A 15,214-nucleotide genomic window follows, 5' to 3' on the forward strand; every position below is an offset into this window, starting at 1 on the left:
GTGGGGCGCTGGGAGGACCAGCTTCCCATGCGGGAGGGGAGCGGGAGGAGGGGTAAGAAGAGTCGGGAGAATGGAAGGAAAATGGAAGCAAAGCTTTTGTAAGTGAGGATGGGGGAGTCGAGAGGAGGGGCGGGGAAGGGAAAAAAGAAGCAAGATAAACCACGCGGGTGCAGATTCCCTATGATGCGTATGATCATATGGGTATCTGAAATGTACCTATATAATTTTTAAAGATCCTGATTTATGACGTTCACTAATTTCCACGGTGTGAACAGAGTATCCAGGAAATCGAAACATTTCCAGGCGCCTGAGGATGTACCTCCACGATGACACCGTCTACGTGGCGCCAAGGATTCGGAAGCCCTGGCCTCTCTGTAAAGTGCTTGAGTACCCTCACGAGATGGTGATAATCTCAGATTACCTAATCTGACAGCCAGCCAGCAGAAACCTTTCTCTCTTCCTCTTTTTCCTTCTTTCCTCTTTCCCTCCCTTTGCTTTTCCTTAGGTTCTATCATTTGAAGAAAGGATTATCAGAGGATTGTGAATGTATTTTTTTTATTTTTTTATTTTTGTGGTGCCAGGGATTGAACTCAGGAACTTGTGCTTGCCAGGCAAGCACTTATCGCACTGAGCTATCTCCCTGGCCTGTGAATGTATTTTAAGACCTTTATATCACTGTAGTCCAAAGTATATAGAGCTGCAGGAGCAACCTTAAAAGATCACAGTTCTGATATTCTGGATCATGTCCCTGAAGACTTATCTTTGGGAACTGGGTGTGGTAGTGCATGCTTGTATTGGGATTCCAGCATCCTGGGAGGCTGAGGCGGGAGGATCAAGATGGAGCCCAGCCTGAGCAATTTAGAGACCCTATCTCAGGATAAAAAAAAATAGAAAGGGCTGAGGATGTGTGCAGCTGTGTGAGAAGGCTCTTGGTTTATTCCCTAGTATTACCACCTCCCCCCAAAAACTTTAAGATTTCTCTAGACTACACGGAGTACTGTCCGTGCAGCACAACAGTATGAAAGACCCTGAGCTACCTGGACACATTAGTACCTTCTTTGTACACACACAGACTCCTTGTAATTCTTCCGAACTGGATATTCGCTTAAGGAATTCTTAAGGATTCCCCATTTTTTTTCACTTAAAAAAAAAATACAATGGGGTAAGGGATATAGCTTAGCAGTACAAGTGCCTGCCCGCCAAGTGCAAGATCCCGAGTTTGATTTATCAAAAGTACGATAAGACAGGGCCTGGCTGTGCAGTTCAGAACGGCCTTGAGCTCATTTTGTAGCCCAGGTTGGACTGGAGCTCACATGGATCCTCTTGTCTCAGCCTCCTAAGTGTTGGGGTTGCAGGCGTGCGCCACCACACCCAACTAGAATACATTTCTACTAGTTCTCTGTCCATTAAAGTTTTACCTGCCCTTTAAAGGATCAGCTCAAATGCAAGTTCTCAAGGAAACTTCTCTCAAGAGCTCTACTTCTTTATTTATTTTGTCTTTTCGAGACAGGGTCTCACTATACAGTTCAGGCCAGTCTTGAGCTCACTTTGTAGCCCAGGCTGGTCTCAAACTCGCAAGGGTCCTCCTGTCTCAGCCTCCGACAGTGCTGAGGTTATCGCCGGCGTGTGCCATCACGCCCGGCTTTCTATCTTTTGTTTAAACTACTTAGGCTATCCTACGTATTTGTCTTTTCTTCTACAAGACTGTAAATCCTTTGCGGCACGAACAGCGCTGTGTTTGTTGTAACAAAATACAAGGTGCATTGCAAAGCTTTGCGCCCCTCTTTCCCAGAAAACCCCCTCCAGGGAGGCTGGCGCCTGCGCACTGCGACCCTCGCGCACGCGCCAGTGCAGTGACGTAGAAACTCCGCGCCACACAGCCGGCGCCTCCGCGGCAGTTTAGGCTGTTGGATTCCAGTATGGCCGAGCAGCCGCCACCCGCGAAGCCGGCGGACCAGGTGTGCACCTTCCTCTTCAAAAAGCCCAGGCGGAAAGGGGCAGCAGGCAGCCGAAAGCGCCGGGCGTGTGAGCCCGAACCCGGAGAAAGCAGCAGCAGCAGTGGTGACGAAGGCAGCACCGTGGTTCGACCCGAGAAGAAAAGAGCGACCCACAATCCGATGATTCAGAAGACCCGAGGCAGCGGTAAACTGAACGCGGCCTGCGGCTATCTGAGCAGCGAGGAAGAGGAGGAGGGCGAGAGTTTGGGCGTGGTGTACAAGTCCACCCGCTCGGCGAAACCAGTAGGGCCAGAGGATATGGGAGCGACCGCGGTCTACGAACTGGACACAGAGAAGGAGCGAGACGCACAGGCCATCTTTGAGCGCAGCCAGAAGATCCAAGAAGAGCTGAGGGGCAAGGAGGATGACAAGATCTATAGGGGAATCAATAATTACCAGAAATACATGAAGCCCAAGGATACGTCCATGGGCAACGCCTCCTCCGGGATGGTAAGGAAGGGCCCTATCCGAGCGCCCGAGCATCTACGCGCCACCGTGCGGTGGGATTACCAGCCCGACATCTGCAAGGACTACAAGGAGACAGGTTTCTGCGGCTTCGGAGACAGCTGCAAATTCCTCCACGACCGCTCAGATTACAAGCACGGGTGGCAGATTGAACGTGAGCTTGATGAGGGTCGCTATGGTGTCTGTGAGGACGAAAACTATGAAGTGGGGAGCGATGAGGAGGAAATACCGTTCAAGTGCTTCATCTGCCGTCAGACCTTTAAAAGCCCAGTTGTCACCAAGTGCAAGCATTATTTCTGCGAGAGCTGTGCGCTGCAGCATTTCCGCACCACCTCCCGCTGCTATGTCTGTGACCAGCAGACAAACGGGGTCTTCAATCCTGCTAAAGACTTGATTGCTAAGCTGGAGAAGCATCGAGCTATTTCAGAGAGTGGGGCTTCTGATATACCAGCAGACCCTGATAGGGTCTAATTCCCGTAACTTAGAGTTTCCTTTTTTTTTTTTTTTTTTTGTAAGGTTCTACAGGGCCTCACTCCGTAGATCCGGACGGACTGGTAGTGATCCACCTGTGTTCAGCCTCCCAAGAGCTGGGATTACAGCTGCGCGCTGCCACGCCCAGTCTCCATCGCCCTTGCAGCACACCCCAGGGCGGGCTGGTACAGTTTACCGGGGGTCGCAACCTGGCCGCTGTGTCTGCCTAAGCAGCCGCTTTAATCCACGGAGGTATTTGGCCGGCCCTTGGTTTTCCATCATTGTCGTGTCTCAAAATAAACATTTTGTTTTTCCTTTGGTATTAACAAAAACAACCACAACTGAAGTAATATGATGCTTTCTGGAAGTTGGTAAACCATGTGTTTTAGATAAAGGTGTTTCAGGTTGAATCAGTATACTTAACTTTTCAAAAACTCAAAGTAGGCATCCCATGTACACAGTACATATTGACTCGAAAATGCGTTGAAAACTAGTTGCTCCTGCTCTGTTGGGCCTGGGTGAGATTTTTCCTTTTTAAGGAAGTGTTGCCACCTAGTGGAGAAATAGATTCGAGACTGTGAAAGGGGTGCTTAATTCAGAAAGGCGAAAGTTCCTGCCTTATGGAAAAAGTAAAGGTGGTTCTGTAGGATCCCAAATGTGGAAGAAATAAGGAAGGTATGGGACTGGTGAATTTAAAATTTGAAGACATGCATCAAGACAGGAAGTTTGCTGTGTATATGTACAGTATAGACTTCATTGTGCAACTTGAAAAGATTCAAAAAGTATTCAGAGCATATGTTTTTAAAGTGTCTACTTGTTTTTGTGGGGGTGGAGTGGGGTGGGCTCCTTTTTGAGACAGTCTTGCTAAGGGAGCCCATGCTGGCCTGGAACTCAAGGTGACCGTTCTGCCTCAGACTCCTGAGAACTGGGATTACACCCGGGTGCCACTGTGCCTGGCTTCCTTCTGCTTGAATAACAGAATAAACATATTGGTAGGTTGCAGTTGTGCTCATTTTAGCAAATTAAGCCTAGCAGATAAATTGAAAATAACTCTAGCCCCACCAATTACACTACTTAGAGATGACCATTAATATTTTGGTGCATGGTCTTGTATGTAGGAAAATATTTATATTTAACCCCCCCTTTGGTCTTTTTTTTTTTTTTTTTTTTTGTGGAACCGGGGATTGAACTCAGGCTCTTGTGCTTGCCAGGGAACCCTTTGGTCTTTTTGAGACAAATTTTTACTATGCTGTTCAGGCAGGCCCTAACTCGCAGTGATCCTTTTGCCTCAGCCTTCTGAGTTTTAGGATTACAGGCATGCACTGTACCAACCTATAGAAATGTATTTTAGGGCTAGGGATATAGTTCAGTGACACAGCTCTTTACTGGCAAGCATGAAGTCCTGAGTTCAATTCCTGATATCTGCACAGTTTTTTTTTGAGATTTCGATATGCCACTCTTATAAAAGTTAAATCATGATATGCAAATTATTAGGCTGATTTTTGTCATCACTTTTTGGTATTTCTGTATAGAGTCTATAGGGTCTACAGGGTCTCACTAGTAGATGGAATTCGTAGTGATCTGCTAGTGTTCAGCCTCCCCAGAGCTGGAATTACGGGCGCGAACCAGCAGGCCCAGTGTCTGGCTCAGCACCCCTGTGGGCAAGGCTCAGCACGGACCGGCTAGCCTCTGCCTCTGTCGAAGCAGGTGCTTTAATCCGCTGAGCTATTTGGCCAGCCCTCATCATGTATTATTTAAATATTTTAATAACAATAGAAGGACATGTGCCTATAATCAGCACTCTGGAGGCTGAGGCAGGAGGATCACCTAAAGTTCGAGGGTAGCCTAGACTATATAGAGAACTCAAGGCCAGCCTGAACTGCATAGTAAGACTGTCTCAAAAAAAATTTTTTTTCTACAGAATCATTTCTATAACTGCGTGGAATTTCACTTGGTGGATATCATTCTTTTTTGTTGACATTTTTTTTCTCTAATTTTTCACTATTATAAAGTGTGATGAACATCTCCGAAATGAAGTTTTCTGTCCTTTATTCTTACAGTAGGGCTGGGGAGATAGCTCAACAGTGTAAGCACTTGCCTGGCAAGTGCAGGCACCCGGGTTTGAACCCTGGTACCACATGCCTCACTGTGCTGACCACCGAAAGTGGGTGTGGTGACGTATTCCTATAATCCCAGCACTAGGAAGGCTGAGACAGGAGCATCACTATGAGTCCAAGCTGCATTGTACCAAGTAAATATTTAAGAAATTAAAAATTCTTAGGATAACTTCTTGGAAGTGTCATAGTTAGGTTAAAGAATGTGAGTCTGGTCTCAGCTACTGGGGAGGTGGGGCTGGAGGATCACGAAAATTCAGGTTCTCGCACTCTGCTGGCTGGGTATCCACACTGGTGGCATCACATGACTGTCACCTGGCTTGGGGACCACTAGGCTGCTGATCAGTAGTGGGATGACACTGTGAATAGTTTCCACACTGCAGCCTGGGCAGAACAGTGAGTTCCCATTCCCCCCTCGATCGTCAGGGGCTAGGGAGATAGCTCGGTAGAGTAAGCACTTGCCTGGTGTTATGGTTTGTGTCTAGGTGTCCCCCAAAGCCTCATGCGGTCTTGGGGTGGCTTCTGGAGTTTGTGATTGATTGTTGGTGGTGTGGCTGCTGCCCCTGCCCTGGGGCAGGTAATTTGCATTACAATGTAAGGTGGGAAGAGCAGCCAGCTGCTGGAGCTGCTGCTACCTCTCCCTGTGCGCTTGCTCTTTGCTGCCGCCCTGAAAGGTTGCCCTCTGCTGTGTGCCGCTCTGCCTTGGAGCCAGCGGAGCGTGGACTGAGGACTCCAGTAACTGTGAGCTAAAGAAACCTTTCCTTCCTTCATTTTGGGTGTCGGGTATTTGTCCCAGCAACGAGAGAAGAGTAACTAAGACACCTGGCAAGCACAAGGGCCTGAGTTCATTCCCTGCCAAAAAAAGATCAGCAGCTACTTTTCTTTATAGGCAGGGTCTCCCTATGCAGTTCAGGCTGGCCTTCAGCACATGTATGTAACCCAGGCTGGCCTCCAACTCAGTAATCCTGCCTCAGTCTCCCAAGTGCTAGGAGCACAGGAGTATGCCACCATGCCCAGCTCATAAGCTCTTAAAGGAGCTATGCAGTGCTTAGTTATATTCTGAAAGATTAATTTAGAGTTTTGGAGGAATCTAGTGGCATATGAAAAGTCCATTTATTTCCTCACAACAATGTGGAAAATGTTTCCTTAAATTCATATGTTCACTTTATATTAGAAATGATATTAACTAACCTATATAGTAATTAACCCATATATTAATGATTACTATGCTAAGTAAGCACTTTATAATCCCTGCTTTATCGCTATCAGGTGGATACTACCTGATACATTTTTAACCTGGTACCGATTAGGGTTCATCCTGCTGGGCACAGTGGCTCCCATTTGCAATCTCAGCTACTGGTGAGGCTGAAGCAGCAGCGCTGCAAGTTTGAGACCAGCACAAACAATTTAGTGAGACTTGGCTGGGAATGTAGCTCATTGCTTCCGGGATTTAATCTCAAAGGGAAAGGGGTCCCTCTGTGGGAATAATGCAAAATGTTTCTTAGGAAGAAATATTAGAAATATATTAGGAAGAAATTTTTAAAAATAAGAACTACTAATGAGCAACATGGTGTATTGAGATGTGAATTAATGATATTTCTATCAGCATGTTTTTTTCAGAAGGGATTTTTATATTAAGTGGGATAATTGTATAGTTTGATTGTAATGTCCCTTGCAATTCTCAAACTTTGTGATTCTGTCACTCCACAGTTAAAATGAAGGTATTGAAATGAAAATATGATTATGAAAAACCTTGTCCGAAGCCTTGAGAACTGTTTATTATGAAAGTGCTTAAAACTCAATGCTGATCTGGTAAATCTTCCAAAGATTGAGAGAAATAGGGTGCTTAGAAGTGGGGCCTCTGAATTTTCATGTGTATTTAGGAATAGAAAGTAATGTATAACAGAAAATGTTTCTTTATTCAGTAGTTTCTAGGAATATACTCCAATGAGTCCTATTTCTCATTGACCATTCTTTTTTTTTTAATTTTAGCTGAAAGAAAATTTAAGAGTGACCGAGAAGAAACATCAGGAAACTCTTAGAAGAATAGAAAGCAGATTTTTTGAAGAAAAGGTACAGAATATTAGTGTTAATAAGAAACTATTTTAGTAATTAGAACAATATTAAAATTTATACATATTCTGACATATGGACTTTCCATCTAAGATTTTGTTAGATTTTTATTCAGTAAGAACAAAACTTGGAGAACAAAAGGTTTGTTTTAGAAATTTCAGTGTCTGTTGGTGTGGTGGCACATGTCTGTAATCTCAGCATTCAGGAGGCTGAGGCAGGAGGATTGCCACCATTTGAAGCCAACCTGAACTTACATAGTGAGTTCAAGGCCAGCCTGAACTACATACCAAGACCCTTTCTCAAAATACCAAAAAAAAAAAAAAAAAAAAAGAAGAAAAACTGTGGGAAAGTGAGTATTTTGGTTTTTTAACCACCAGTTGGTGCTGGAAAGAAAACCGTGGAGTAGGTGTGAAGTGTTGGCTCCGTGCACAGCACTGACCGCCGTGCCCTGTTGGCAGGGCTTCCCGGCTTCTCTCTGGGTAGGTGGAGCGAGGACTGCTGCTCCGTGGCAGGGGGTGTCCAGTAGGCTCTCGTTCGCGCCACACCTTGTGCTGCACTTGGTCTCATGCGTGTTTCCCCAGGTTCTAGATGCTTGCTTTTGTTTTTGTTTTTTCCTTTCTGTGCCTTGAACCACAAAGTGCTGTCTTACCATCTCATTTTTATACTTGCTAGTGTCTGTTCCTGGGATGTCTTGTTCTTGCTCCTTCTCATTTTTCAGAGCTCAAATGCCATTTTCTCAGACATTTCCTAAACTTCAACCTAAAATGTCACCCAGTTATTACCCATCTAGTTACCTCATTTATTAATTTATAGCACTTATCACAGCCTATCGGCTCTATTACTCATTTGTGTCCGTGTGTCTCAGTTACTTTTCACTTGTTCCTGGGACAAAATACTGGACACCCAAAATTAAGGAAGGGAAAGGTTTATTTAAACACCACTGCACTCCGACCAGCCAAAGGAAAGGTTTATTTAGCTCACAGTTTGTGGAGGTTTCAGTCCATACTCAGCTGGCTCCAGGCAGAGTGGCACATGGCAGACAGCAGCTGTTCGTGGCAGCAGAAATCAGAGGAGAGCAAAGGGAAGGGCAGCAGCTGCGGCTCCTAGCCGGCCCCTCTCCCCTCCTTACGTTATAAACAAGCTCCCGTGGGCCGGGGGTGTAGAGCTCACACAGTGTCCCTGCCCTCCTCTTGCACAGGATGAGGGTGTTCACAAAGTGAGAATCCTGGCTCTCTGCTGAGTCACTTGGTTAAAGCTCTGAACTTCTCAAGTTGACGCAACATCAGGTTGCCTGTGTATTAGCTTACTAGCTCTGTGAGTGTCGCGGGCCACTGACCTCCCTTTTGCTTGGTCCTTGTTTTTGGGAATAGTAACAGTGTCTGGTTCCTAGGGTTGTCATGAGAAATAAATAATGCATGTTGAGCTCTCAGATAGTAAGTGCTCAGATGTCGTAATTACTGACTAGCATTGGGTCGGTCCTGCTCTAGAACATGAACTTCATGAGGTAAGGACCTCGCCTGTTTTGTTTACAGAATCGCTGGTGTCAGGAACAACCCGGTGCAGTAATAGTGTTCAGCTATGGTGAAATGAGTGCTTCATCACATTGCATTTGGCAGGAATTTCTTCCAGCTCTGCTTTCTAATATGGATGCGGCTTCCCACTCCCATCCCATGTATGTGTCCTATTGTAGCTTAACCCAAGGTTCTTGAGTTTGCACTCTTTCTTGCTGGCTCCTTGCCCAGTACTTGGAATTCTTCACATCAGGCCCTGTGAACAGTACTACTTTATTTGACATTCTGAAATAATCATTTTTCTTTTATGGTGATGCTGGGCTCAAACTCCGGGTGTTCTGCATGTAAGAAAAACATTCTGTCGTTGAGCTTCTTCTCCATCCTGAAACAGTTGCTTTCTATTATGCAAAATTCATAAGTATAACCCTGTGTTTAAACAGCCTGGCTTCTTCTTCTTCTTTTTCTTTTAGCACCGGCTAGAACAAGAGGCTGAAAGGAAGGTCGTATTGCTAGCAGAGAGAGCCCACCATGAAGCCGTGGTGTAAGAGACTCTCCTTTCTGTGGTAGCCTGCCTTCTTTCTTCGCTGTTGTGGTTTCTTCCTAGCCTTCATCGTCCCCTTGCCTCCTCTCCTGGTTCGCTTCTGTGAATGTCTGTGCTGCTTTCCCTGCGTCCCTACCTCTGCCCTTTACTTTTCTATAGCAGCTGTGGTGAAAAGAACCCTCGCTTGAAAGCAGGGCCCTGGCTCAACATGGAGCTGAGCACTGTAACATTTCTTAACTTTTTTGAAATTACAGTGTGTGGTCAAAATACATGGAATGTTTATATTTCAAATAATTATAACAGTAAAAGATATGTTGCCACAAATGCTCCTCAGAATTATCCCATTTGCATCAAACAAACACATCTATCACATCATTCTTTTTTTTTTTTTAGTGTGTGTGTGTGTGTGTGTGTGTGTGTGTGTGTGTCCAGCTCAGTCCACCAGGGGGCGCGGCGGGCTGGCATGTGGTGCTGGGGATTGAACCGCGGTCCCTGTGTTTTGCTAAGCTTGTTCTAAGTAGGTGCTTTAGACCACTGAGCCATCTCACCAGCCCCTATCATATCATTCTTGCCATTTTTCTGAAGCAGTTTTTTTTTGTACTGAGAATCGAACTCAGAATCTTTTTGTTTGTTTGTTTTTTCCATAAATTTATTGAGAAACAAATAGCAATGAGACAGTTTCAAACCAAACTGGTAGGACAGTTTCAATAATTAACACATTGTATACATTCTTCATAGTGGTTAATTGCTATACAAGATGCAGACATGATATCCTACTTACAAACACCATTAGAACAAATCCCTCTGTTCATTAAGAGAATGTAATTGTATATCGATCCTAGCCATTTGAATACACAGACACAAAATGGACATTCATCTGCATCCCCTTTTTGTTGTTAAGTTCCGTTATTTGAATATTATAGGTGTGTAAACTCAGCAAAATATTCTAAAAGAGTCCAGTAGCCCATAATAGTATTGGGTCTTCTGCTTGACTGGCAATGTCAGAAATTGTTGACCTGAGTCCGCTACAGCTCAACATAACAGCATGGCTTTACTTCTTGTATTTCGTTTTTATACTTTTCTGCTGGATGGTTAAGACCAAGGTAAAGCAGGACCTATGCAACAAGAGTTGTAGCTTTTGGGTCTGATAAGGTCAGTGAAATCCCCTCAGGATTTATCCTGAGATCCTGTACCTCAGATTGTAGAACCTTTGTCAGTGTCAGCCATGTGGATGAGTCACAGCCATTGCTTGGCCAGTGTGCTCTCTGTGAAAGCCTGAGAGAATGTTTTCTCTCCATGTGACTCTCCTTAGGCACACTCTACATCATCGATCACTTTCCTCTTTGGCCCCATAATCTTCTTGATCAGAAAATTTGGGACACTACTGAGGTACATGACGTTACAGTACAAGTTCTCATATGTCCTGAGTCTTAATTGACCTTAGAAGGCTAGAGCCAAAATGTTGGCTTTCCTTGCAGGCCTCCTTTTTCTCTAATTTTGGTCTGCAAACTTAGGTTGTTACCCATCCAGAAGACAAGCTTATTGTTATTACGAACTCAGGATCTTGTGTTTGCCAGGCAAGTGCTGTGCCATTGAAGTATATTCCTGGCCCCTGAAGCAGTTGTATTTTATTTTTTGTATTTTTAGGGAAGGGCCTGCAGGGTGTTCAGTAGTGATCCACCAGTTTACAGCCTCCCAAGAACTGGGATTACAGGCTTGCTCCACCACGCCTAGTCTCAATTGCTATCTCGGTGTGCCCCCCAGGAGCGGGGCCGGCATGCAGACCCCATGATCTAATCCCTGGCCCCTGCGCCTGCTTGAGGTACTTTAATCCACTGAGCTATTTGGCTGGCCCTCGAAGCAATTTTTTATTTTATTTTTTATTTTTGCATTTAGTGCAGGGGATACAGGATCTACAGGGTCTCACTACTAGATCGGATTCCTAGTGATCCCTCTGTGTTCAGTCTCCCAGGAGCTGGGATTATAGGCACGCGCCACCACGCCCAGCCTCAATTCTAGTCTCAGTGCGCCCCAGTGGCGGGGCTGGCATGGCACGCTGGGGATCAGGGATGGAACCAAGCCAGTGGAACCACTGCGCTCTGCCTAAGCAGGCCCTTTAGTCTGCTAAGCTATCAGGCCGGCCCAAAAATTTGAGAAAGATCTTTTTTTTTTTTTTTTTGCTGGCTCAGGCTGCCTAAAGAGCGGGTCTCGTGTGGCATGTCGAGCTGGGGATCGAACCACGGTGCCCTGAGCCTGACTGAGTTTGCCCAAACCCTGCTGAGTTTGCTCAGCTCTGCTTTAAACAACGGAGCTAATCTGCAAGCCTCCGCCCCCTCCCCGAAGCAGTTTTAAAAATCTTTTTTATGAGTGTCTTACAAGGCATGATCGAAAACATGGTGAATGGTGCTCCCTAGTATCATGACCGGGAGGGCAAGCTCACGGGAGCATCACAGTGTGTCCCCATCCACCTTGTTCCCCAGGCCTAGCTCACTGAGTGACCTCCGGGTCTTCCCCAAAGTCTAAATGGCCGTCAAAGGTAGATATTTTCAGTGACTCCAGACATGACGACAACAGTGATGGTGTAACTAAACATACTTACAGAAAGGGAGCCAGGCTACTGTGGCTTTCCCACAAGCCCGTGCTGTGCTTCTGAGTTCTCTTTGTTCTCCCCTCTGTTTGTATTTACATGGTCCAGGCTCGCTGTAGAGCTGGCTTCCCTCCTGCTCTTCACTTTGACTTTGTTGAATGAACTGTGCCACTGCTTTTTAGGTTTTGTTTTTTTTTTTTTTTTTGGTACAGGGTCTCACTACACAGCTTGGACTCATAGTGATCCTCCTGTCCCAGCCTCCCCAGCTCTGGGGTTACAGGCATGCACTACCACGCCCAGTTTCAATGGCTGGCTCTGCACAGGGCCTACATGGCATGTGGTACTGGGGATCGAACCCAGGCCCTTGCACTTTCCAGGGAGGCACCCTAGACCGCTGAGCTATCTCTCTGGCCCTGCCACTACTTTAAAAAAACAACAACAAAAAAAAGAGGATGCCAGGCTGCTTCAGAAAGTATCAAGAATGATGGGACATGGGTGTATGGAACAAGAGGGAATATTTTAAGGGGGATTAATGCCAGTGTGTCTTGCACTATTATGAAAATAAAGCACTGTGTCTTTTGGTCATACCCATAAATTTCTTCATCTAAGAATGGGGCTAATATTAGTAAACTTGCAGGATTGCCCTAAAGGGTATTTGCAGAGGAAGTACTAGGTGCATTATGTTAACAGATTAGCTCTCAGATCTCAATGGCTTGTTTCTTGCTCATCCTACAATCCACTGTGGGTGTGGGATCTCTTTGCTGGTGCTGATTCGGGAAGCTGAGCTGCTTCCTTCTGGTGCCTCTGCCATGCTGCATTCCTAGGGCGTCTTGAGGTTCAGCTGTGTGGACAGGAGAAAGCATGGGCAACTTGTGTCTGGAAGTGATACTGTAGGGTGAGAACTTCGTCACAAGATCCCCTCCTACCTGTTGAGTACCTACCATAATGTAAATGAGCGGTGGCTTTGTGAATGCGCGCACGTGTGTGTGCATGTGCACATGTGCAAGGCTTGAGTCCGGGGTCTTGCGTGTGGGCGGCAAGCTCTACGTTTGGAGCTACATCCCCAGCCCTGTGATGGATAGTATTAATACTAGAGGGTCAGGGGCCGGGGAGATGGCTCAGTGGAATAAGCACTTCCCTGGCAAGTGCAGAGGTCTGAGTTCAATCCCCGGTTCTGCCAAAAAAATTTAAAAAAATACTAGAGGGTCAGACAGTCAGTATTTTCATTTGATAATATCAAAAAATAGGCCTATATTTTAGGATTTTCTGTCTATTTCAGGCAGTTGAATGCTGTTGGAAGAAATGTTTTTAAAGAGAATGTTTATCTCCAGAAGTCTCTTGCATATCACCTTAAGGAAGTTGATACTCTACGAAAAAACTCTGAGAATTTGAAAGAGAGTCATACCAGCCTGTCACATCAGAAGGTTCTCACTCTCAGACTGTTGTTTTTTTTTTTAAGGATTGGGTTGGTGAAAGCTAATAATTGTACAATAGTGATATATAATGAGTACAATAATGATGTATAAGGAGAATAGGACCATTTTTCTTTTGTCTTGATGGTGCACTTTCCTTATCTGAAAAAATTAATACTGAATGGCTGAAAGAAGCTTAGAATTGACTTTATACAGAATATATCAGAAAGCTCGAAATGGTGGCATGTCCCGTAATCCCAGTGCTTGAGAGGCTGAGGCAGGACCACTAGGAGTTTGAGGCCAGCCTGGACTACATTGTGAGTTCAAGGTAGCCTGAGCCACATAGCGAGACTCTGTCTGAAACAAAAAATAAATAAAAGCCAAAAGAATATATTAGAAATAAAAATATGATTCTTATCCTCTAATACCATAGAATATTCATTTTACTTTGCTTATAGTTGGTCCATGAGTCACTTAGGGATAGGTTTGACTGAGGGTAACAGACCTAATGTTAGTGGTGTCACCCCATCAGAGTGTACTCCTTTACCTAATGGTGTACTGGAGAGAGCAATCCACAGCAAGATGATAGTTCTCCAAAATCAGCGCTTCCTTTATTCTGCTGTACAGATTATGGTTTGTTTCATCAAAGTCGCCTCATAGTTAAAGGGGCTGCCAAGCTCTGTTCACTGTTTATCGGAAGGAAAGACAAGAACTCTCAGGTGTACCTCACCTTGAAGCATCCCAGAAGTCCTCCTCATACTTCCAAGTACAACTTACTGACCAGCACTCGACTATGCTGAGCCTTTAAGAGAGGCTGAGAACTTTTCAGCTTACTGCTCAGCAAAATTGAGGCTTTATTACTAAGCAATAAAGGAAAAAGCAGAGTGGATACTGAGAAAGACCACTAGAAGACCACCATATATAGCTCTCTACGTATTCTCTATATAGCTGTTACTATTTTAGCTTAGTTTTATTATAAAATATTTAAACATTCTGAATCTTAGAGGAGGTTGAAAATTTCATAATTAGCCAAATTGGCGGATTGCCTTCACAAGTCCAGACTTTCTATGCGTGGAAGTACCAAAATGATCACCTCATTCTGGCATCAAACTTAAATCTCATGAAGTCATAGAAATTATGGAGATGCTTGCAGGTTCTAGGATGATTGCAGGTTGCTAGGACAAAGAAGCCACCTTTACCTCTCTTACCTCTTTGTAGGAGATCAATGATCTACTGATCAAGGAGAAGATTATGCAGCTAACCCAGCAAAGAGCACAAATTCACCTCCTTCAGAAGAAGGTAGTCAGCTTGGAGAATGCTCTGAGTTTCATGACCAGAGAGTTTGAGACTGAAGTTTTGAAAGTGAAGCAAGAGGCAACAATAGAAAACCAAGCAGGTCAGGTAGAAATTGACAAGCTGCAGCAGCTTCTTCAGATGAAGGACAGGGAAATGAACCGAGTGAAGAAGCTGGCCAAGAACATACTGGACGAGAGAACGGAGGTGGAAAGTTTCTTTTTAGAAGCCCTGCATGATGTGAAGCAGCAGATCCTGACCAGCAGGAAACATTACAAGCAGATAGCACAAGCTGCTTTCAACTTAAAAATGAGAATGGCGTGTGCGGGAAAAACACAGTACCCCCAGATCAGGACATTTGGTGGCAGAGAGCACAGCACCAACAGTGTGAATCAGGATCTTCTGGAGGCTGAAAAGTGGTATGGATAACACTTCGATATTTTGTCTTTTGTGCTACTTTTGTGCCCCTTAAAGAAATAGGACCTCAGAAAAGTCTGGTTTGTTAATATTCAAATGTCGTTGAACAGGTATCTTAGTAAGTTACCTGAGGATGAGAACTGATGGGTACATCTTTGTAACCCTGTTTAGCAGACTGCATGGTTCAGTCTGTGTTCTTAGTAGATGTCCCCTTTTTTCTCGTGAAAGAAATTTGTTAGAAACTACATTATTTGTCTCATGGAATGTCACTGTGATATCTTTGGACTTGTTTCTTTATCTTCTTCTGCTACTTCTGCTTCTTTCTTCCTTCTT

The 15,214-nt window shown here is 44.9% G+C and overlaps 2 protein-coding genes across 2 annotated transcripts in view; both read left to right on the forward strand.

Moving 5' to 3' along the window:
• Positions 1-14,893, forward strand: part of Bbof1 (basal body orientation factor 1) — a 27,931-nt gene extending 13,038 nt beyond the window's left edge. The window contains exons 5-8 of the mRNA XM_012517208.1: positions 7,040-7,120; positions 9,102-9,172; positions 13,039-13,183; positions 14,390-14,893. Of these exons, the coding sequence (XP_012372662.1) occupies positions 7,040-7,120; positions 9,102-9,172; positions 13,039-13,183; positions 14,390-14,893 (801 nt within the window). The remainder of the gene's footprint in view (positions 1-7,039; positions 7,121-9,101; positions 9,173-13,038; positions 13,184-14,389) is intronic.
• On the forward strand, positions 1,904-2,983 carry LOC101574830 (RING finger protein 113A). The gene has a single exon (XM_004624855.3). The coding sequence runs from the start codon at positions 1,920-1,922 to the stop codon at positions 2,931-2,933; it is 1,014 nt and encodes a 337-aa protein (XP_004624912.1). The 5' UTR covers positions 1,904-1,919; the 3' UTR covers positions 2,934-2,983.
• Positions 14,894-15,214: the final 321 nt, after the last annotated feature.

This window comes from Octodon degus, unplaced genomic scaffold, assembly GCF_000260255.1.
Source record: "Octodon degus isolate 3935 unplaced genomic scaffold, OctDeg1.0 scaffold00007, whole genome shotgun sequence".
In the NCBI taxonomy this organism is placed as follows: domain Eukaryota; kingdom Metazoa; phylum Chordata; class Mammalia; order Rodentia; family Octodontidae; genus Octodon; species Octodon degus.